The 21398-nt window shown below is 38.0% G+C and overlaps 5 protein-coding genes and 1 non-coding gene across 16 annotated transcripts; 3 read left to right on the forward strand and 3 right to left on the reverse strand.

Moving 5' to 3' along the window:
• Positions 1-437: 437 nt before the first annotated feature.
• Positions 438-4901, forward strand: LOC104721405 (E3 ubiquitin-protein ligase MBR2). 2 transcript variants are annotated; one of them, XM_087479187.1, is made up of 7 exons: positions 438-944; positions 1523-1597; positions 1706-3361; positions 3500-3550; positions 3792-3890; positions 3965-4108; positions 4392-4901. In XM_087479187.1, exons 3-7 carry the CDS (start codon positions 1790-1792, stop codon positions 4521-4523), a joined length of 1998 nt encoding a protein of 665 aa, XP_087335313.1. In that variant the 5' UTR covers positions 438-944; positions 1523-1597; positions 1706-1789; the 3' UTR covers positions 4524-4901. The 2 variants fall into 2 exon arrangements, with proteins under 2 accessions (XP_087335313.1, XP_087335314.1); XM_087479188.1 differs by having other exon boundaries at positions 475-944; positions 1517-1597.
• Positions 4902-4987: 86 nt separating this feature from the next.
• TRNAR-UCU (transfer RNA arginine (anticodon UCU)) lies at positions 4988-5060 on the reverse strand. The gene has a single exon. It is a non-coding gene; the product is annotated as a tRNA-Arg (tRNA).
• A 113-nt stretch (positions 5061-5173) lies between these two features.
• Positions 5174-8315, reverse strand: LOC104729836 (methylcrotonoyl-CoA carboxylase beta chain, mitochondrial). 2 transcript variants are annotated; one of them, XM_087479189.1, is made up of 10 exons: positions 7836-8315; positions 7628-7747; positions 6951-7385; positions 6773-6863; positions 6433-6682; positions 6187-6351; positions 6026-6100; positions 5817-5948; positions 5530-5586; positions 5174-5434 (listed from the first exon to the last, which is right to left on the reverse strand). In XM_087479189.1, exons 5-10 carry the CDS (start codon positions 6622-6624, stop codon positions 5231-5233), a joined length of 825 nt encoding a protein of 274 aa, XP_087335315.1. In that variant the 5' UTR covers positions 6625-6682; positions 6773-6863; positions 6951-7385; positions 7628-7747; positions 7836-8315; the 3' UTR covers positions 5174-5230. The 2 variants fall into 2 exon arrangements, with proteins under 2 accessions (XP_087335315.1, XP_010447159.1); XM_010448857.3 differs by having other exon boundaries at positions 6433-6674; positions 7836-8288.
• LOC104729837 (protein DJ-1 homolog C) lies at positions 8268-11133 on the forward strand. Of its 2 annotated transcripts, none has more exons than XM_010448860.3 (8): positions 8268-8730; positions 8841-9041; positions 9150-9299; positions 9396-9575; positions 9681-9758; positions 9995-10195; positions 10415-10552; positions 10637-11133. In XM_010448860.3, exons 1-8 carry the CDS (start codon positions 8473-8475, stop codon positions 10862-10864), a joined length of 1434 nt encoding a protein of 477 aa, XP_010447162.1. In that variant the 5' UTR covers positions 8268-8472; the 3' UTR covers positions 10865-11133. The 2 variants fall into 2 exon arrangements, 1 of the variants encoding a protein (XP_010447162.1); XR_015574977.1 differs by having other exon boundaries at positions 8327-8730; positions 9383-9575.
• Positions 11134-11183: 50 nt separating this feature from the next.
• Positions 11184-14159, reverse strand: LOC104733151 (ABSCISIC ACID-INSENSITIVE 5-like protein 6). 5 transcript variants are annotated; one of them, XM_087479190.1, is made up of 6 exons: positions 14039-14159; positions 12508-13444; positions 12058-12351; positions 11896-11967; positions 11781-11810; positions 11184-11529 (listed from the first exon to the last, which is right to left on the reverse strand). In XM_087479190.1, the coding sequence occupies exons 2-6, from the start codon at positions 13408-13410 to the stop codon at positions 11455-11457; spliced, it is 1374 nt and encodes a 457-aa protein (XP_087335316.1). In that variant the 5' UTR covers positions 13411-13444; positions 14039-14159; the 3' UTR covers positions 11184-11454. The 5 variants fall into 5 exon arrangements, with proteins under 5 accessions (XP_087335316.1, XP_087335317.1, XP_087335318.1 ...); XM_087479191.1 differs by having other exon boundaries at positions 13996-14122; XM_087479192.1 differs by lacking the exon at positions 14039-14159 and adding an exon at positions 13548-13992.
• Positions 14160-17237: 3078 nt separating this feature from the next.
• On the forward strand, positions 17238-20524 carry LOC104729838 (pentatricopeptide repeat-containing protein At4g33990). 4 transcript variants are annotated; one of them, XM_010448863.3, is made up of 3 exons: positions 17324-17546; positions 17631-18339; positions 18670-20524. In XM_010448863.3, the coding sequence occupies exons 1-3, from the start codon at positions 17539-17541 to the stop codon at positions 20062-20064; spliced, it is 2112 nt and encodes a 703-aa protein (XP_010447165.2). In that variant the 5' UTR covers positions 17324-17538; the 3' UTR covers positions 20065-20524. The 4 variants fall into 4 exon arrangements, with proteins under 4 accessions (XP_010447163.2, XP_010447165.2, XP_087333630.1 ...); XM_010448861.3 differs by having other exon boundaries at positions 17238-17546; positions 17631-20524; XM_087477504.1 differs by having other exon boundaries at positions 17635-20524.
• The last annotated feature ends 874 nt before the right edge of the window (positions 20525-21398 follow it).

Raw genomic sequence — 21398 nt, forward strand, 5'->3', positions numbered from 1 at the left:
ACAACAAGTCGAGGGAGACTTACTATGAACTGAAAACTTTCTTGGTAACCAAAAGCAAAAATGAATGAGACAAGACAACCCACCGGCAAGGCTACAAAACAAAGTGGGTATGGTTGAGTTGTGTATTTTTTTGTAAAGCTTAATTAAATGATGGGACACGTTTATAATTTCCATTAGTTAAAATGGAATTATACTTACAGGGAAGGGGGCTTTTTAGAGTTTAGAGGGTATCTGTTGGACTTTAATAGCCCAAAAACAGAATACAAGTCAAGCGAATATGGGTTCCACAAAACTGCATGAGAGCTACGTGTAACACAACTCTTTTCATAACATACGATTTCCACGTCTCAATTAAACCCTTTTTAATAAAATAAAAAATACTTTATATAGTAATCAAACGTCTTTAATTTTTTTAAACGGTCCAATTTCACATTTATTACAAACCCCGTGAGGATATAGAGAAAAAAAAATCTTATACTAAAAAATAAAATAATGTCTCGAATCTAATAGTAGGATTACCAAACTTGTTATAATGTAATTAAACAAAAGATTATTATTAATTGTATGATATGTTAACCAAAATTTAATTACTAACATGAAAAATGTTGTAAGAGATAGAGATAGAGAGAGATATCATCACATGTATCTATAGTCTATTCCTCTTGTCATCCCCTCTCATCCACCACTGCTTCTTCTTAATAATAATAATAATAATAACATCCAATTTCATCTCTTTCCTTTATGCTCTTTTCATTCTTCATTCTCTCGGAGATTTTTTCTTTTTTTTTTTTTTTTGATTTCTGGGTAAAATTAAAGAGAGCAAGAAGAGACTGAGATGTTCAAGAACAACCACATCTTTGATTATTCATAAATAAAACGCCTTTGATTTTTTTCTTTCCAAAAACTCTAAGCTTAGAGGAGATCTTTGATTTGGGATTTTGCAGGTACTCAATTTCTTCAATTCTATGTTTTTTTTTTGTTCTTGTTGTTGTCTATCATACGACGATCGGTCTTGGATTGATTTCAATTTTGGATCGTCTTCGTGTTTGTTTTGTGTGTGGAGATGGTTGTGTTGATTCGTCGCTATAGCTGCGGATCGGGATTATCTTATTTTAGGGTTTCTTTCTTACAATTACAACTTTGATTTTTTAGTGTAAAGCTGTCTTCTTTGTTGTGATGAATGATGAATTAATCAGAATGTGCAATTCTTGGTTATAAAAATACAGTCTTGACTAAAATTGTGACGAATCTTCAACAATTGGCTTGTCTACAGTATGTGTTTGAAGATTTTTGTTGTTTGTTTTAGTATCTGTAGCTACATTCTCTATATTCCTATCTTTCAACAAGCTTTTGAGATAATGTTGCAAGGACTTATGTTAATAATGAAGTTTGTTAGACTCAAAAGATTCTACTTCTGAGTTGCTTAACAGCTAAAGTCATGATTTTGCAGATGCTTTAGTTGTTTGTTTCAGAAATATGATTGGATTTTTCAATACTGATGGTTTACTCTCTCAAGTTTCAGAGTTTATCTTCTTGGAGCAACATAATACGGATGCTACATTTTGGAGCCGCAGCTAAATAAGAGGCTGACCCTTTGGTAAACCGGGAATATGTGTTCCCGTCATGTTTTATCATTACAAACTCTCATCAATGGATTTGTTTACTCAATTTTTGTTTCTGTTGCTTTGTTTTTGTGTGGCTTTAGGTTTCCTCAAGAACTTTATAGTTTATCACTGCTTTTTTGTCCTGGAGAGTTGTTGTGTTCTGGTCAGAGGTATTTATAAATCCAATGCAAGGGCCACGAAGCACTGGCGATTCATCTACTGGAATTAATTACGCAGATGGAGATACCAATGTAGAGACTACTTCGAATAGTATGCTGGATCCAGTGGATGTTCAGTTTCCAAACAATGCTACTGGGTCTGGACGTTCAACTTACCCAAGCTCTAGCTCGCATGTTGTTCAAAATCATAACTGGTGGAGTTTTGGTGAATCCAGCTCTAGATTGGGGCCTTCTGATCAGGTCAATTCCATTGGTTCAAAGACAGATCGTCAGCTTCCCTCAGAGGGATATGGATTTGAGGAAGGGCAATCAGGTTCAAATGGTATGTTGTTGCCTGGAGGATCCTTCTTGCGTGGATCAAGCTCTAGTAATATGTTAGGGCATGTAAATCTGGGCAAGGACATGGAAATAAATGGTAGTGGTCTGCCGACTTCAGGGGTAGTTATCCGCCATAATAACGGTGAGAGTTCATTGGGAAGCTCAAGTCAAACCGCAGAGGAGAGAAGTAGTGGTCCAGGTTCTTCGTTGGGTGGCCTAGGTTCATCCTGCAAAAGAAAAGCTCTCGAAGGAGCTCCTAGCCATTCGTTTCCTAGTGAAAGTCATGGTTGCCTTTTTCAAACTGAGAATGGGGCTTGGAATGAGGGTCTTACTCGGTATGATGCTTCAAGTAGCTTAAGTTTGTCTATGCCCTCGCAAAATTCTCCGAATGTTACTAATCAGTCTGGTCTGCCCGAACCAATATTTGGAATGGGTCGTGGAAGAGCAGAAAGTGCTTTTCCTTCTACAAGAAGCACTGAAACCGCATCTAGACCAGGCAGGCGGTTAAATCCCAGGCAGCCGCAGGAGTCAGTAGCATTCAGCTTCTCACAGTCTGCTAGTTCTGTGCGTCAGCAACAGCAGTTACCAGCAACTTCTCCTTTTGTTGACCCTACGGATGCAAGAACAATACTAGTTACAGGTAGCTCAAGCAGTGGTGATGGTCAGCCAAGTATGATACACCTTCCTGCATTGACCAGAAATATACACCAATTTGCTTGGAATGGTTCTTCGAGTTCAAGAACAAACAATATGCCTGAAGAGGGATTTGGACCACCATGGGACGCGCCAAGAAACAACTCAGAGCAGCCAGTCTTTTCTACACCTGCAACTGAAACGAGAAATCCAGTGCAGGATCAGTTTCATTTTAGTTTCGCTCGTGGAAACGCTAGTACATCTGGAGATTCTCCCTTTGTTCCTCGAGCAGGATCGAGTTCAGGGATCCATGGTTTGCAGCCGAATCCCACATGGGTTTCTCCTCATAATCAATCAAGGATGTCAGAAGTTGCTCCGTGGTCTTTATTTCCTAATACTGAATCTGAATCGGCTACACATGGTGCTTCTCTTCCATTACTACCCACAGGGCCTTCTGTTTCTTCAACCGAAGCTGCTACGCCATCTGGATCTAGTAGTCGGAGTCATCGCTCTCGACAAAGAAGATCAGGAATGTTACTGGAAAGGCAAAATGATCATCTCCATTTGCGCCACTTGGGAAGAAACTTAGCTGCTGATAACGATGGAAGGAACCGGCTGATTTCCGAGGTCTGTATTATCTTTCATTGTTTCACATTATCCTTCCTTCAGTGGCACAATTTTGCTAAGTATGGCATTTGTCTCATCGAAAGTCATATTTACTGATTTTTCGTGATGTCAGTTTAATACTCTCTTGTTTATGAACAGATACGGCAAGTGTTGAGTGCCATGCGAAGAGGGGAGAATTTACGGTTTGAGGTATGATTTTGTATCACAACTGATTTCAATCAATCTTTTCTAATATCAGTTAATCACATTGCACTTTCTGTCTTCAAGTGTTAGTTTTAGATTTTCAGTATGCTGAGATATGTGATCTCTGTCGACATCTAAGTTGTGTGCCATCTTTAGATTTGGCTTTTGTATAAACGAAATGCGTTGCAAGGTCCGTTGCACTTGGCATTTCATCTTGAATCATGATTTTCATCTGGTGATCTGATAGGATTATATGGTGTTTGATCCACTGATCTACCATGGTATGGCCGAGATGCATGATAGGCATCGGGATATGCGCCTTGACGTTGACAACATGTCGTATGAGGTGTGTGTTTCATTTTTGTTTTTCCATTTTATCACAATGTACCCATCTTTGCCAACGTCTGTTTGGTAATGTAGGAGCTATTGGCACTTGGGGAACGCATAGGAGATGTGAGCACCGGGCTAAGCGAAGAGGTGATTCTTAAAGCAATGAAACAGCACAAACATACATCTTCCGCTGCAGAATCCCACCAGGACATGGAACCTTGCTGTGTCTGTCAGGTATTATGACCTGAAATGACTCTTATGGCTGTTTGCTTGCAACAAATTAATTTGTTTATATTATAGTAGATGAGGTGCAGTAAGGCAAACCAAAACAGGAGTTATGTATTATTATCTCATTGGTAGATGCATGTATGATATGACTGTATAGCGTTTTCTTTTGACATTGCACTAGACCGTCCATATGTGTAAGATGGGTTTAATCTTTATCTTTCCCATTTTTGTGCTGATACTCAGCTTTGACTCATAAGCTGATGTGTGAACCTTGATGTCTTTTTGACAGGAAGAGTATGCAGAAGGTGATGATCTTGGAACCCTGGCATGTGGTCATGAATTCCACACTGCCTGCGTCAAGCAATGGCTCATGCTGAAGAATCTCTGCCCAATTTGTAAGACTGTGGCTTTATCTACATAAAAGCACGGGTCCTTCATCCTCGCCCTCTTTCCCTGTCTCCTCCGAACCCATTGTGATCCTTCAAATGGAAGAAAAATGAGAAGGAGAGACCGCGAAGAGCTTCTGTTCTGTCTTACCCGCATTGTCATTAAGAGAGAGAGAGTTGCAACAAGGAAGGTCGTGTGATGAATGATCCCTCTGTGTGTGTGGAAGCATCATGTTGGATTATATAGGAGAAGAGAATAATAACTGTCATTTAACTCAATCTTCTGAATTATTGGATAATGATAAGTCATTGTTTATTGTCTGTCTCAACTGGAATCTCAGGGTACCATTAAAGATTCTGTATTTGAGTTTCATTTGCTCTTAGCTTTAAGTATGATTTGTTGTTTCGTTACCTTTTGGTGGGTTGTACTAAAAATAAATTAGATGGATTTTTTTGTTAAAAAAAAAGAAAAGGGAAAAAATGGTTGTTAAAAAATTAACACGCTCGGTGGGGATCGAACCCACAATCGTCTGATTAGAAGTCAGACGCCTTATCCATTGGGCCACGAGCGCCTTTTTGTCATCGTATGTAATTATATAAAATTTAATTTCAAAGTGACTGTAGCTTTGGACTAGACAGAGAGGGTCAACGATCTTAGTTGACCATTGAAAATAGTTTGCTGATATGTGAAATTTTACCCATTTATTTGAAAGTGGTTAATTGGTTAAAATAGAGAAGCTGTTTACATTCTAAAGACACCAAATCGAGTATCTTCTACAGGACGGTTTGAAGCAGCAGAGAGACAAAGTCCCAAAACCTTTCTGCTATCAGAAGGATCAATCACTCCATCATCCCAAAGCCTCGCCGTGGAGAAGTAAGGATTTGCCTCTCTCTCGTATGCATCCACCGTTTTCTTCTTGAAAACATCTTCCTCTTCCTCTGTCCACTGCATCACACAAAACCGCAGATTCATGTCTCTCTCTCTCTCTCTTTTAATGGAAAAGCAATAACAGAATCAGAATAAGATGTTTCATTCAGTACCTTGATTCCTTGCCTCTTCTTAGTAGCCCTTTCGATTTGAGTTAAAACACCCGCAGCCTGCAATGTTTTCAAAGTCAAAGGTAAACAAACTGAATGTAAACCAAAATTTTGCTTCAAACAAAAGCGACAGAAACTGAAACAAAAACATAACTTTTTCAATATATTTTGGTTCATTCAGTACAATTTAGTTGACAGTTACAGTACTATTATCAAAACTAATTTGATTATAAACACATTCCGATTCAGTTTGGCTCCAGTTTAAACAGTTTGTTTCGTGTATGGTTTACCTGAGCGCCGCCCATGATGCCAATCCTGGCATTTGGCCACATGAACATGAAATCTGGACTGTATGCACGGCCACACATCGCATAGTTTCCAGCACCAAAGCTTGCACCGGTTATAATTGTAATCTTTGGCACCTGCATTTAGAGCTTAGCTTAAACTCTCCATATGCTAATCAAATATCTTGGAGACTCTTTACACGAATTAAAGATACCTTAGCACAAGATACTGCCATCACCATTTTCGCTCCAGATTTTGCAATGCCATTGGCCTCAGCTCTTGAACCCACCTATAAACAATAAAGAAACAAGTAAGATAAGTAGAGAAACTCTTATATAGCTACATGTTAGAACACAAGACAAACACTTCAATTACCATAAAGCCTGTGATGTTTTGGAGGAAAACAAGAGGAATTTTACGTTGAGAACATAATTCAATGAAGTGAGCCCCTTTTAGTGCAGATTCATTGAACAGTATGCCATTGTTCCCGATGATTCCTACTGTCTGACCATAAATTCTAGCAAACCCCGTCACAAGCGTCTGCCAAAATAAGCTCCAGATAAGAAAGAAGCTTACAAATGTAATCTTGATTAAAAAAGATTAGTTTAGTAGCATTCTCACAGTGCCGTATAGTTTCTTGAACTCGTCAAATTCACTCCCATCAACAATCCGAGCAATAATAGACCGGACATCAAATTGCTGCTTGTGATCTACTGGAGCAATGGAGCGAAGCTCGTTTATGTCATAGAGCGGTTCCTTGTATTCAAGATTTTTGCTTCCAAATGTTCCTTCCATCCCTTGTTTTGCAGCCATGTGCAAATTCTTGACAATGTTTCTTCCAATAGCGAGTCCATGTAACTCGTCTGCAAGACTAGAGTAACTTCTTAAGGTCTAAACTCTAAAACATGATTCTTGTCGTCATATTAAAATCATATTAAATCGCAGAAAGAGATGAATATACCTTGAGCAAAATAATCCGACACACCAGAAACAGTACAATGAACCGTGGCGCCTCCTAAATCCTCAGCTGAAACTTCCTCTCCTGTAGCAGCCTGTTCAAAAGCTTTTCATTTAGCTTTACATTCTCAAGTAACTAATTCAGACAAGAACGACGGAGAAACTAATTTGGGAAAACCAACCTTGACAAGTGGAGGTCCTGCCAAAAATATGGTACCATTCCCTTTCACCATTACACTTTCATCAGCCATAGCAGGTATATAGGCACCACCAGCAGTGCATGAGCCTAAAACAATGGCGATCTGTGGAATTCCATCAGACGACATAACCGATTCATTGTAGAAAACCCTTCCGAAATTCTCCTTGTCAGGGAAAACCTCAGCCTGTTTTGGAAGATAAGCACCACCACTATCAACAAGATATATGCAGGGAAGTCTGCACCGAGCAGCAATCTCTTGTGCCCTGAGATGTTTCTTGATAGTAATGGGATAATAAGTCCCTCCTTTTACTGTAGGATCATTTGCCATAAACATACAAAGACGGCCATGGATTGGTCCTATCCCTGTGATTATGCCGCCAGAAGGTAAAGGCTCCTCATACAGTTCGTGTCCTGCAAGCTTCATGCATATTCATATCCGGTAAGCAGATCAATACCCATATAGAGTGTACAAACATAAAATGCTAATTCTGTTTCCAACATTGGTGCAGCGCAAATCAATCAATCAAACTCATTATTGCAACAACACACTCATGATGTTATAATATTCAATAATGGAGCATTAATCAGCAATAAACTCAAGATTGCAAATGTGAATTGAATCCAAACAAGAAACAAAACTCAAATGAACAGAACAAAAACCTGAGAGAGCTCCAGAAAGGAAGAACCAGGATCAAGAAGCCGATCAATCCTCTCTCTAGGCAAAAGCTTGTTTCTACTTCTGTTCCTCTTCACCGCCTCCTCTCCACCTCCAGCCAATACCTAGAAAGCTCCACCGAGAAACACTTGTATCATTCATCTGCCAGAAACAATCAAGACACCAAAATCGAAAAAATAAGCTGGCTTTAACCTTTTTGATGTGGGAACGAAGCTCCGATAAGATCCCTTCCATGGCGATCGAGTTACTAGAAAAAGCCTCAGAATTTCTATCCACTCCGTCCGGGAGAACTCCCACGCAGAAACCCTTTTGAAGTCGTCGGATAATTCGAAAAGGATCGGTGCGAGAATCGGTTCCTGGTCGCATCCGCCATTGTTGAATACTAGTAGTAAGCTCTTCCGAAGCTGATACTGCTCTTCTACTCAAAATCCTTAACATTTTCGTCTTCTTCTCGATACCGATTTCTGATTTCACTTAGGACATTTATACACACTGTTTCTGACTACTTGATTGTCTGTAATTCATATCCAATATACAAAAACAAAGATAAGATCAAGGCAACCCAAAATAAAATAAAAATAAATACTTTTTTTATAAATCATTGTCGTCTCATCATCATCGGTTGAGAGAGTCGTGTGTGACAGTCTCACTTGTGAAAAGCACAACCTTTGCGGAAATTAAATAAAAATTGAATCTTTTTATCCAATTAAGGAATTAGGCAATGATACGTCGACGTTTAAGTCTCGGCCTTTGCTTTCTTCGAGAAGTGTAGAGAGTATATTAGATAAGGCGCTGCTCACTCTACGTCTGGCCGCATTAGGAATCGTCAATGGGGTCTTTAGGATTTTCGATTGCTATGATAGCTTCTACGAGTCCAACTTTAACGGATACGAGGCTCATATCTTCTTCGATGGGTTGTGTCTCGACGATTGTTGCTCCGAGTTTGTCTTCAGTCTCTATGGTTTCTTCTTCACTAGGGATTAAAAGGAGCGTCCGAAGTTTTAAGTTCAGAGTTTCGATGTCACCAAGTATTGAAACAAGGCCAGATTCTGATGTTGGCGTCATGTCTTCTGCAACTACTAAAAAGGTTTCGTTTTTAATTCTACTTGTTGCGTAACACATTCTCTAAGTTATAAATTCCCTCGCTTTGTTTGTTGTATAGAGAGATTTGGAGATAACTGAGAAATCATGTGTTAGGTGCTTATTCCAATTGGATACGGTACGGAGGAAATAGAAGCTGTTGTGTTAGTTGATGTTCTACGGCGAGCTGGTGCTGAGGTCACTGTTGCTTCTGTGGAGCAGAAGCTAGAGGTTGAAGCATCCTCTGGTACCAAATTGCTTGCAGATGTCTTAATCTCTAAATGTGCTGATCAAGTTTATGATCTTGTGGCTTTACCGGTAAGTTCTGCTTTGGCTGATTCATAAACCATATCTTGTTTAAGTGAGGACATTCTTTGAGCTCTAGTTTAATGTTTTTGTATATTTGTGAAAATGCAAATTGTGTAGGGAGGCATGCCTGGTGCTGTTAGGTTAAGAGACTGTGAAATTCTTGAGAAGATCATGAAGAGACAAGCTGAAGATAAGCGGTTATATGGGGCTATATCCATGGCTCCAGCTATTACTCTTCTTCCATGGGGTCTTTTGACAAGAAAGAGGGTATAAAATTGAAAGGCTTAGACTGTATGTAAGCTAGTAACTAATGTTTCTTCTTCATGTTTTGATTTCTAAACTTGGTGTAGTTCATCGTGCAAGACAACGGGACATCCTGCTTTTTTCGGGAAGCTTCCTACATTCTGGGCTGTTAAGACAAACATTCAGATTTCTGGGGAGCTTACAACTAGCCGTGGACCTGGTACTTCTTTTCAGTTTGCTCTGTCCTTGGTCGAGCAGCTCTTTGGAGAATCCACAGCCAAGTCGGTTGAAGAGTCTCTGGTCTTTATTCCTATTCCCTACACTACTTTGTTTCACTCTTTTCTTTATCCATCTCGATATGCAATAATCTTCTCATAATCTCTTATTTTCCAACCATTTCACCAGCTTCTGCGCGATGGTTACCAAAATCCTAAGAATGAAGAGTTCAATAGCATTGACTGGTCTCTAGACCACATACCTCGTGTAAGTCGCATGAAGCTATGACCAATGCATTTCCATGTAATCTCTTGATGATATGATAATAACTGGTTTTTGTTTTTCTTCTTATGCTTTTATATATTCCCTCTTGTTTCACTATCATTTTACTTTAGAAGCTAAGAAACTTGGCTGATACTAAGAACATCTCATTTGAATTTGAAAGCTAAGAAAGTTGGCTCATGTACAATTTTTTCCATTCCGTCTTCTTTTATCCAATACAGGTTCTTATCCCGGTAGCCAACTGGTCTGAAGAGGTTGAAATAGTCACAATTTCAGATGTTCTTAGAAGAGCCAAAGTAGATGTCACGGTTGCATCAGTGGAAAGATCTTTGCGAATTACGGCATCTCAAGGCACCAAAATTATCACCGACAAATTGATTGGTGAAGCTGCTGAATCATCATATGATCTAATCATTCTTCCGGTAAGACATCAGCAAAGCTATTCTTCTAGCCTGCATGCCTCTCATTTAACTTATACCCTTTGACTAGTTCACAACTTCTTAGATAAATCTTGCTATATACATTTTCCAATCTATGCAATATCAAATTAAAGTTCTCAGGAAAAGCATAGACGAACTACAACTTTTGGTTGTTTCATAGTGAGTAATCTTGATTTCTTTTCTATGGTGGAAATTGCTTAGGGAGGACATACAGGCTCAGAACGTCTGCAGAAGTCCAAAATTCTCAAGAAACTTCTCAGGGAACAACATGAATCTGGGCAAGTACTTGGTGCTACTAACACATCATCTGCCATCCTGCATAAACATGGTTTACTCAAGGTAAAATGAAGATGATTATTGTTCTTTTCTGTGTTTTGTTGTAGACATGGACAAACCCAATTCACGGTTTGAATCCTATTGCAGGAAAAGAGAACGACTGTGTACCCTTCAGAAACAGACGCGCCTACGAATCATTTAATGATCGAAGGAGCAGAAGTTGTTATAGATGGAAATGTTATTACAAGTTTGGGGCTCGCAACTGTTACCAAATTTTCCCTGGCTATTGTTAGCAAGCTGTTTGGACATGCTAGAGCAAGGAGCGTTTCAGAAGGGCTTGTGCATGAGTATCCAAGGCATTTAACACCATCTTGAAGGCATCTTGTTCAAGAAACAAAGGTAGAAGATGTCTCGTTGCTGATCTTATACTGAAGTCGTGTGTTCTGATGGTTTCAAACCATCTCAACTCCAGAGACTTTTCACCAGTATATCGGTTCAACTTCGGCAATCTTACCCTGAAACTGAATGATATCTACAAGAATTTTGCCACTTAGGTTTAGTGTATTTGCATCGTATTTTGTATACTCAGTTGGATATTCTATATGATGCTAAAGTTGAAGTTTCAATCAATCTATTCACAATTATAATGTTGTTTGATTTGGTCCCAAAAGAGATCAGTTGCAGACAAGCAACATTAAGAACAAGATAATTTCACTCTGGTTAAGTCACAAAGATGTTCTAGAAACTGGTCAAGATCCATTACATCAGGATGATAAAACCAAAAGATGCTTCAGGAAAACAGAACAAAAGAGTGTTGATCTATCTCTTTCAAACCAGCCACACTTCACGATTTACAATCACCCATTGAAACACCTGCCTAAACTACATACAAAGCTAGCTTTCTATTTCTGTGTTGTTCTATAGCTTTTGCGCTTTGTTGAGTTCCTCGAACGCCATTATAAGCTCTACCAAGGACCTGTCAATGTCCTTCGCAAGCATTGCCTTTTGCATCCCATTGGCTGGCGCAGTGGCTCCAGAAGCTGCAACAACAAATGCGCCAACTTCTGTTAAATCCATGCTCATCGATTACTCTTATGAAAGATCAAATTGGCATTGTAATCTATAATACTTTGCAGAGTGGAAAATTAAAGATGCGGTGGTATATCTCACTTCTAGCTTACACTGTTCTACTAAGAAACTTACAATACTGTCCAAAGTGTAATTCAATTTTGAGTCAGAGTTAAAAGCTTAGCCAACAACTATAATAAGGATATTCAAACCAAGACTGTACCTGGTTTTTCTGCTTTTCCATGATTGCAACCTGCATGGAACATATGGTCAGTGATCACAACCTAACTGAAAAATCTCGAGATTCTCTAATGAGATAGGGAAGAAGCTGGACGCACTTGTTTCTTCTGCAACTCTTCATTCAACTCTTTGAGTTGCGCAATTTCTGCTTCCAACTCCATCGTATAAGCCTGTCAGGCAACAAAGTGAATGAAAGAGTAAATAACCACAGCCACAGTTTCAAATTTTCTTCAATCAACAAAATTTAAACGAACACTCACCTGCTTGCGAGCGCGGGATCTTGCAGCTGATTCCCTATTCTTTATCATCCTTTTTTGCCTTCTCTCAATCACTTTCTCTAGAACTGCACCTGTTTTTCTTACTCGACCAAACATGTAAGGAACAGGAGACAAAGATGCATCCAGAGCGCTCTTTGGAGTCAGATCAGGTGACATCTGGCTTCCAGGAGATACTGCTGCAACCGTAACACCGGTTTTAAAATCAACAGCTTGCAGTAGATTGTTGTCCATAGGGTAGTCCCGCTTTCCAAGAATTGAAGGCTTCACTTCCTGGAACTACGGAAGAAAAAAAGCAAAAACAAGCTATAGTCATATAACTGAAACATACTTGCAGATCCAAAACCAGCGTATCTTAAAACATGAAAACTACATCAAATATTTGTCAGATGATTGTCATTCATATAAAATGTAGTTCTTCAGGTTTTTAGTCACCTGCGTTACAGGTAGAGAACGATTAACAGCATCAACAGTGTTGGAAAACGCGATAGTGGTCTGTTTGGGAAAAGGCCTCTCCTGCTTCTGTATGAGTGGTTGCGGCTGCTGCACCCTCTGTGATTGCTGCATCTGAAGTGGCTGAGTTTGAGCTGTCAGCATATCCGGTCTCACCACTGCACCATTTCCAGCAAAACTATGAGGCTGGTTAGCACCAATCACATTAGGAGTTGTCCCGAGACCTGCATTACTGCCAAACCCGTAAAAACCACCATTGAAGTTATTTACAGGCTGCTGCACCTGTGGAGGTTCTTCCCTAACAACGCCCGCCCTGAGCAAAAACTGCTCCAAAGTCATCTCTCCCAGCGTTTGTTGCCTCTGCGGAATCCCACTTGTCCCAACATTACCAACACCATTTCCAATGTCATCCTCCTTCATCAACTCTTTCCAGACATCATCAACAGTTCTCTGACTAATGGTACGAGGCAGAGTAAGTGACCCTTGTCTCTGCAAACTCCCACCATTGAAAAAACCACCACCAGTTTCTCCTCCCACACCAACAACAGATACACCTCCATTGTTGTTGTTAATAGCAGCGTTCCCGTTATTACCACCATTGTTGATGTTGTTGAAACCGGTGTTATTCCCCATCAATGAGTGGCTTTCCTCTGCAGTCCATATGTTCTTCAAGAGCTCTTCCATGTTCATGGACCCAAACTCTTTCCCAATACCACCACCCCATGAGTTCTGAAACTCATCAAAGGTTAACGAGAACACCGAGTTCTGTCTCGTCAATGGAAGAGTACTACTACTCCCCATCATTGGCTGCTGCTTTGTGTTAACTCCAGATTCATCACTCAGACCATCAACAAAGCTCTTCAAGTTTGTTCGTGACCCCATCATCTTCTTCTCAAAATCAAGCTTAGATTTTTTTTCCCTGCACGAAAACAAACAAACAAACACAGGTTATGGTTTAACCGCAACAACAAAAAAAAAGTGATCTTTATAACTTTAAGAACACCAAAAATTAGGAAACATACAAATCCAAAAGAGACCCACGAGCTATATAGCCTATATAGTATTACCGTGAATCAACAAGATGAGATTTTTATATCAAAATTGAATTCGAATTTAGAAAAGATCTCGTATTTACAGTTTATATATTAAAAAAGACCCTAGAAAAAGATAAGAACAATCTATCAAAAGAGAAATATGTAGAGAATTAAGTAAGTAACAGAGCAAAAATAGTGAAAGAATCTCCAAAAAAAAAAGGAAACAAATCTCCAAAACAACCAATCATATGCTTATATTCGGCGGGAAAACTCATGATGCTCATCAGAATCAGTGAATCTGATACAACAAACCAATCAATGACAGACAACAAAAACCCGATTCAAAAGAAAGAAAAATAAAAAATCAAGCAGCTCAGTCACACAAAGTAACAAATACAAAAAAAAAAAAAAAAAGGAAGTTTTTATTTTTCCTAACCTTTCAAAAAAGAAATAATTCCACTTTGAGAAAGAAATAATACCTGAAATGGTCAGAGAGAGAGAGAGAGAGAGAGAGAGGAGAGAGGTCGACAAGTGTCCATGGCGTGACACTCGTCGTTCATATAAAAGGTGGGTTGTTTTGTTTGGATGCGGAGATTATTTTATTCTCGATAAGGTTTATTATTATTTTATTTTAGCCAATGTCCTCAATTTGACGTCAGATCGTGCGTGAGCCGTTGAGATTGGGCAACGTGGTCCAATGAACAAACGCTGCTTTTTTCCTCATATCATTATCATTTTTTGCGTTTCCCACGAATAGCAGTTCGCAATGTGGTAAGATCACGGCCGTTCGTATTTTCTAAACGGTATCATTAATTACGAGACCAAGTACTATCACTTCTAGTATAAAATTAGATAACTTTTTAACCAATAAAATTTTTTGAATGAAAAATAATTAGCCGGATGATTTTTTAGGTAGAGATTTTGCATAATTATTTAAACATAATCCTCTCAACTCTTTTTTCTTTTCAACATTTACAAACAAAGGTAATGTATGGTCTAATTAAAAAAATTAAAAATATTTATATGATATTTTATCTTGAAAGGTTTCATTGGCTAAGAGATGTATATAGATGTATTGTAGGAACATTACTTTTGTATTATGGAGAATTATTTATTCATTTGACTATATTTTTGTAATTCGGCGCTTACAGATTCTTTGGGAAAGCTTAGTGGAATTCACTCAGTTTCAGTTGGACAGTTTTAGAGCTTTGATCCTTCTCTCATTCCCTTTATAAACTTTTACTTTAGGTCTTGGCTTTTGTTTCTTCTGTTCTTAAGTCCTAGTTTCCGGAATTGTGTTACTTGCCGGCTTAAGCTTCTAGGGATGGTCCTTTATCCGCTGGCTTTAGTTTCCAGGGTTATGTTGTTAACCGCTGGCTTTAGTTTTCGGGATTATGTTGTTAACCGCCGTTTTTGTATGCTTAACACTTCTTCAATGAAAAAATTCAGATGAAAAAAAAAAAAAAAAAGACTATATTTTTGTAGCACCAAGTCTTAATTAATTTGTATATTTGTGTTTGCAAGGTAAAAATTAGTCCATATAGTCTGGACTCTAGAGTTTTTAACATGTAAAATCAAATCCAGTTCTTCGTTGTCAATCAAATCATGGTCCCGACAAAGAGCTTCTCAAGATCGAGGGGAACTACCGACACTACATGGATTTTTTATATATTCTGATGATCCATAACTCAAAACAAATTTTCTATCTACGACTACTACTAGTTGAACCATAGAAAGTTTAGTTGTATTGATCCAAAAACGACTTATATATCTTAGAGAGCTAGTTAACAAACTATATTATAAACATTTCGTAAACCATGTTTTTTCATTGATCCCCTTATACGAGATATAGCATTCACTAACACTTTTCTTATAAACTACATACCACTCTTATCTTACAAACTGATGGACTTATTACCATAGGATGGAATGGAGAAATGAAGAAAAAGAAACAACGTCCATTAAAATTACAGGGATCGCATTCCTCTGGCAAATTAAATCAACTGTGGAGTGGTCCGCATTAACATCATTCACCACAACTACTACAAAAGATGCGTAGAGAGAGTTTTAAGATTACATATTAGAAAAGATATTATATAAAATGAAAAAGGAAAAAAATATTATACGATAAGATTTTTTAAAAGTCGGAAGAAAAGAAAAAAAAAAATTCGAGGGATGGAGGGAGCGGATGAACAGTCCAGAATCTTTATCACGTTTGCTGCACCTACAAAAGGTATGGGCATATGCCACGTGGTCCACTCGATGCCCTTGTAAACAATTAAAATTTGTAAAAATTGAAGCAACATATATTATAATATATAGTCCATGATCATCATTTCCTTTGTGTTGGTCTTCACAGTTCACATCCATGATCCATCACATGTGATTGTGATCTTCTTTTCTAATTTCTCATTTTTTAATACTGTTTCTTCCCCATTATGGACTCTTTTATCTTGGACTCGGTAACCATACAAGTGACCCTTCGTGTCTCCCATCTTTTATTCCTATTTTTAATATATTTTCTTAAGGAAAACTACTGGATTTGGAAAGTCTACTCTGCAATTATATTTTTAAAATGGAGCCGTGAATAATTTAGTTATATATATAGTACGACTTATTATTATATAGAATTCACATGGGCCTCGATTCTTTAGAGACGTGTTCTTTCCCGAAATAGATTTTAAAATTTGAAGTTACTTCTTATAGGTCGTTTAGAAACAGAAGTATATAACCTTCTTTGAAGAATCCAAAACACAAAAAACCAATGAAAACCTGAACAACCAGAAGAAACAACACAAAAGAGAGATGCTAAAACGATAAGTAGTGATGATGATAATACAAAACAGAAACGATTATGAAAAATGACACGAATCCAATACGTAATTAAAGAGATATATCTTATAAAATCCATGAAGGTTAGATGATATATATGACACCTTTTCTAAAGGAAAAAAAGTTAGATATGTATAGCAAGTTCGTAGGCTTTGTATAACTTTCCATTAACTCCACGGTAAAATATATAACAAAAGTAAAATAAATCCAACAATAAAAAGAGTACGTAGATAAAACCACGATAAAGAACAAGAATCTATGTCATGCCCATATATTTTTATTTTGTATCTAGAAGAATTAAAGGTGTTACAAGAGTAGTTGAACTCTTAAGAAAAGATCCTGTCTAGTTGATTGGAGATCTCACGATGCAAATTTTTATTTAAAAAAAAAAAAAAAAAAAACAAATTATGGTTTGAAGAAAGCTTCGAGGCAAAGAAAGATTGTGAGTCTAATTAAACTATAAATCCTTTTAATTTGCTTTTCTTATAAAGAACTATTTATCGTAGTAAATGCATGTGAAGTGAATGGTTGCATTGCACTCTTACACGCAATCCAATTGCAAACCATGTGGTCTGGATCAAAGGTTCTCACTGGAAGAGAATATAGTTGTCAATTATTGGCTCTGCTTGAGCAACGTATGTCAGACTCAGACATATTACTTTGGCTAGAAACTAAAAATATAGTACATCATATCCTGTTCCTCTTTACATTCTGCATTATTGCTTAGCTACAAACACTCTCCGTCTAAGGCAACGGATACATACTATTTGGGCTCAAACATTTTGGGCCTTATTGGACTCAAATCTTAGTTACCTTATTTAGCGTTCTTTTCAAGTTTTGTGGTTAGACCGCACAATTTACAAATTAAACCGGGTTCTAATTAAATCCCCGAAACGCAATCAAATAAGAAAAATATGTGAACCGGTCGATCTATTCCAACTAAAATCTTGACGGCCGTCTCTAAAGCCTCCGTTGGACTTTTCAGTTCACCGTCGCTTTATCGCCTCTCTGATTCATTCAACCACCATCTCTACTTCACTGACTCATCACTATTCGTGAGTTTGATTATCTTCTGAGAGTTCATCTGAAACCTTGAGGTGGGAGTCGTCGGAAGGTTTCAACTTTCAAGAGCCCCCTGATTGTATGTATGTTGAGGTACATAAATGAAATCAATTTCCTCTGAATAATCTCATCTTCCCTCGAAAATTTAATGAAATTTGAAACCTTTTCACTGTTCAGACAGGTTCCGACCTGCAAAGGTGGGCGCTTTAAACGAGTTTTGAAGTCCGTCGGAGCTATAGTCCGAGAATTCTCAGTATCTGCGTATTCTCAAGATCGTGTGAGTGAAAGTAAAGAGATTGATGATGTTCACACACTTTTCAGATACTGCACTAATGTGCAATCAGCGAAATGCCTTCACGCACGTCTCGTTGTATCTGAAGCGATCAGAAACGTTTGTATCTCGGCTAAACTCGTTAACCACTATTGTTACCTTGGGAACGTTGCGTTGGCTAGGCATACGTTTGATCATATCGAGAACAGAGATGTTTATGCTTGGAACTCGATGATCTCTGGTTATAGCCGTGCGGGAGATTCTTCAGGGGTTATTAGGTGTTTTAGTCTGTTTATGTCAAGTTCTGGACTTGGACCTGATTACCGAACTTTCCCTTCCGTTTTGAAAGCTTGTAGGAATGTGATTGATGGGGATAAGATTCATTGCTTGGCTTTGAAGTTTGGGTTTTTATGGGATGTCTATGTTGCTGCTTCCTTGATTCATTTGTATTGTAGGTATGGAGTTGTGGGTAATGCACGGAGGCTGTTTGATGTGATGCCTGTTCGAGATATGGGTTCTTGGAATGCGATGATTTCAGGGTATTGTCAAAGTGGGAATGCTAAAGAGGCGTTGGCTTTGTCTGATGGGTTGAGAGCTATGGATTCAGTTACTGTTGTAAGTCTTCTTTCGGCTTGCACTGAAGCTGGTGATTTCAATAGAGGAGTTACGATTCATTCATACTCGATCAAACATGGTTTGGAGTCTGAGTTGTTTGTTTCCAACAAGTTGATTGATTTGTATGCTGAGTTTGGTAGTCTTAGGGATTGTCAGAAGGTTTTTGAGAGGATGATTGTGAGAGATTTGATTTCTTGGAATTCCATTATTAAGGCTTATGAGCTGAATGAGCAGCCGCTTAGAGCGATTTTTTTGTTTCAGGAGATGAGGTTAAGTAGAGTTCAACCAGATTGTCTTACTATGATTAGTTTGGCTTCTGTACTTGCGCAGTTAGGGGACATTCGTGCTTGTGGATCTGTGTTGGGTTTCACTTTGAGGAAAGGATGGTTCTTGGAAGATGTTACCATTGGGAACGCAGTTGTTGTTATGTATGCAAAACTAGGCCTTGTAGATTTAGCGAGAGCAGTGTTTAACTGGCTCCCGAATAAAGATGTAATTTCGTGGAATACTATAATATCTGGTTATTCGCAAAATGGTTTTGCTAGTGAAGCTATGGAAATGTATAACGTAATGGAGGAAGAAGGTGGAGAGATAGTTCCTAACCAAGGGACTTGGGTGAGCGTTTTGCCTGCTTGTTCTCAGGTTGGAGCATTGCGTCAAGGTATGAAACTTCATGGTCGTCTCTTGAAGAACGGTCTTTATTTGGATGTTTTTGTTGGCACAAGCCTTGCTGATATGTATGGAAAATGTGGACGACTAGAGGATGCACTCTCTTTGTTTTATCAAATCCCCAGAGTGGACTCGGTGCCATGGAACACGCTAATAGCGTGTCATGGGTTTCACGGGCATGGGAAGAAAGCAGTGATGCTGTTTAGAGACATGCTTGATGAAGGAGTGAAACCAGATCACATTACATTTGTGACTCTGTTGTCAGCTTGTAGCCATTCTGGGCTAGTAGACGAAGGTCAATGGTGCTTTGATTTGATGCAAACAGATTATGGGATAACACCGAGCTTGAAACACTATGGTTGTATGGTAGATTTGTTTGGTCGAGCTGGTCAGTTAGAAACCGCGTTCAACTTTATAAAAAGCATGCCACTTCAGCCTGATGCATCTATTTGGGGAGCTCTTCTCAGCGCTTGTAGAGTCCATGGAAACATTGATCTCGGAAAAGTTGCATCTGAACATTTGTTTGAGGTTGATCCCGAGCATGTTGGCTATCACGTTCTATTGTCAAACATGTATGCTACTGCTGGAAAATGGGAAGGAGTTGATACAATAAGGTCCATCGCCCGAGGCAAAGGTTTGAGGAAGACACCGGGTTGGAGCTCGATGGAAGTAAACAACAAAGTCGAAGTCTTTTACACGGGAAACCAAACACATCCAATGTATGAAGAGATATACAGAGAGTTAACAGCATTACACGCGAAACTGAAGATGGTTGGGTATGTCCCAGACCATAGATTTGTCTTGCAAGATGTTGAAGACGATGAAAAAGAGCATATCCTCATGAGGCATAGTGAAAGACTGGCTATTGCATTTGCACTTATCGCCACTCCTGCAAAGACAACAATACAGATCTTCAAGAATCTCAGGGTATGCGGTGATTGCCATAACGTAACAAAGTTCATATCAAGAATCACTGAGAGAGAGATCATTGTGAGGGATTCAAACCGGTTTCATCATTTCAAGGATGGAGTCTGCTCTTGTGGTGATTACTGGTGATTTTTTTAGAGAAAAACCAATGCCACTGTATTCAATTCAAACCGGTTCCAATCAATTTTGAACCAGGTTTATATATCTCTCTCTGGTCAAGGAAGACTTTGGGTGGGAAAAAAGATTCCAACTTTGCTTACGAAGGTTAAGTCACAACAAAGAAAGCTTCTTTATTTTGGCAATGGGCACAGCCTGTCTTAGTCATGTGGACAGCTTGTGGTTTACTTTAGCAGAAAGTCATTCGGCAAAGGACGAGACGTGTGAACGGTTTCAATCGTTGAATCCTCTCAATCTTTTGGTTCTACTAGTATAAATAATTTATTGGGTTACAGAAAAAAGATGGCACTTCGTTTTTTTTTTTGTTTTTTTTGTCCTTAATAAATCTATTGAGAATTCTTATTTTTTTGTTGAAACAATGTAATCAGTATTTTAATTAGTGTGTCGGAGGAAATAATTGCGTTTAAACACACATCAAAGTTGGTGGTAATCGTTTAATGAAACATCTAATGACTTTTATTTTTTTAGGTTGTAATCGATTTTTCTTCTTAAAATAAAACGACTTTAAGAAAAATAAACATTTTTTTTTTTTGTCAACTTTAAGAAAATAAACATGACAACTCCAAATCATTTTTATTGAAATTTGTATAATTTCAACAACAACCCTAATAAGAATTATTGATAGAGAGAATGAGAAAACATTACTACTAGTAGTACTTTAATGGCCACGTTTGTTGAAGACTTACCAGCCGTGGACCGGATACGGTTGACCCAAAATGGATACTTTTGTCAGAGTCTCTATTTCTCTGTTAAATTCTCATTTTCACTTCTTGTCCGCGAGCGATGTCACTGTTTGATTCTACTTATGTAATGATAAAAAGTGAATTTTATTTGTGTAAAGTCGAGGCATAATCAGAACTTTTTGTCAAGTTTCATATTTTGGTCCTTTTTCTTTTTCTTTCTTCTGTTTGAGCACTATACAAAAAGAAGAAGCAATTCATAAATTGTACATCACCAATCTTTTTACTACTAATTAAGGTCAGTTATGGTTACCTTCTAGTAGACATGATGATGACATCTAATAAGTAAAATGTGTTTGCTTCGTTGCTGGTAAAAAAAAAAAAAAAAAAGGTAAACAAATCAAATTTAAAATATTAGAGAAAATCTTTCTCATTTAAGAAAATTATATTTCCCATTTAATCAAACAAGCCATACCAATTTTAGTTAAAAATCAAAAAAAGTTAAAAAGAAATCGGAAAACATGGTATTAAAGTTTAATGACACTTTTCAAATATTAACATTTTTATGCTAATAAATAAATAAATTAAGTGTATATATATATAAAG

Source organism: Camelina sativa, chromosome 12 (assembly GCF_030686135.1).
Source record: "Camelina sativa cultivar CO46 ecotype springtype chromosome 12, ASM3068613v1".
Lineage (NCBI taxonomy): Eukaryota > Viridiplantae > Streptophyta > Magnoliopsida > Brassicales > Brassicaceae > Camelina > Camelina sativa.

Bases quoted from the DNA above. Each gene is read 5' to 3' on its own strand.
- LOC104721405 (XM_087479187.1), top strand. From the start codon at position 1,790: ATGCAAGGGCCACGAAGCACTGGCGATTCATCTACTGGAATTAATTAC. The intron at 3,362-3,499 runs GTCTGTATTATC...GTTTATGAACAG, and splicing joins GGAACCGGCTGATTTCCGAG to ATACGGCAAGTGTTGAGTGC. The intron at 4,109-4,391 runs GTATTATGACCT...TCTTTTTGACAG, and splicing joins AACCTTGCTGTGTCTGTCAG to GAAGAGTATGCAGAAGGTGA.
- LOC104729836 (XM_010448857.3), bottom strand. From the start codon at position 8,081: ATGTTAAGGATTTTGAGTAGAAGAGCAGTATCAGCTTCGGAAGAGCTT. The intron at 7,386-7,627 runs GTTTTTGTTCTG...ATATGCATGAAG, and splicing joins CCTTTCTGGAGCTCTCTCAG to CTTGCAGGACACGAACTGTA. The intron at 6,675-6,772 runs GTATATTCATCT...CTAGTCTTGCAG, and splicing joins GTCGGATTATTTTGCTCAAG to ACGAGTTACATGGACTCGCT.
- LOC104729837 (XM_010448860.3), top strand. From the start codon at position 8,473: ATGGGGTCTTTAGGATTTTCGATTGCTATGATAGCTTCTACGAGTCCA. The intron at 9,300-9,395 runs GTATAAAATTGA...TCATCGTGCAAG, and splicing joins GTCTTTTGACAAGAAAGAGG to ACAACGGGACATCCTGCTTT. The intron at 10,196-10,414 runs GTAAGACATCAG...GAAATTGCTTAG, and splicing joins ATGATCTAATCATTCTTCCG to GGAGGACATACAGGCTCAGA.
- LOC104733151 (XM_087479190.1), bottom strand. From the start codon at position 13,410: ATGATGGGGTCACGAACAAACTTGAAGAGCTTTGTTGATGGTCTGAGT. The intron at 11,811-11,895 runs GTGCGTCCAGCT...TGTTCCATGCAG, and splicing joins AAGAGTTGCAGAAGAAACAA to GTTGCAATCATGGAAAAGCA. The intron at 11,530-11,780 runs GTACAGTCTTGG...TTGTTGTTGCAG, and splicing joins TGGAAAAGCAGAAAAACCAG to CTTCTGGAGCCACTGCGCCA.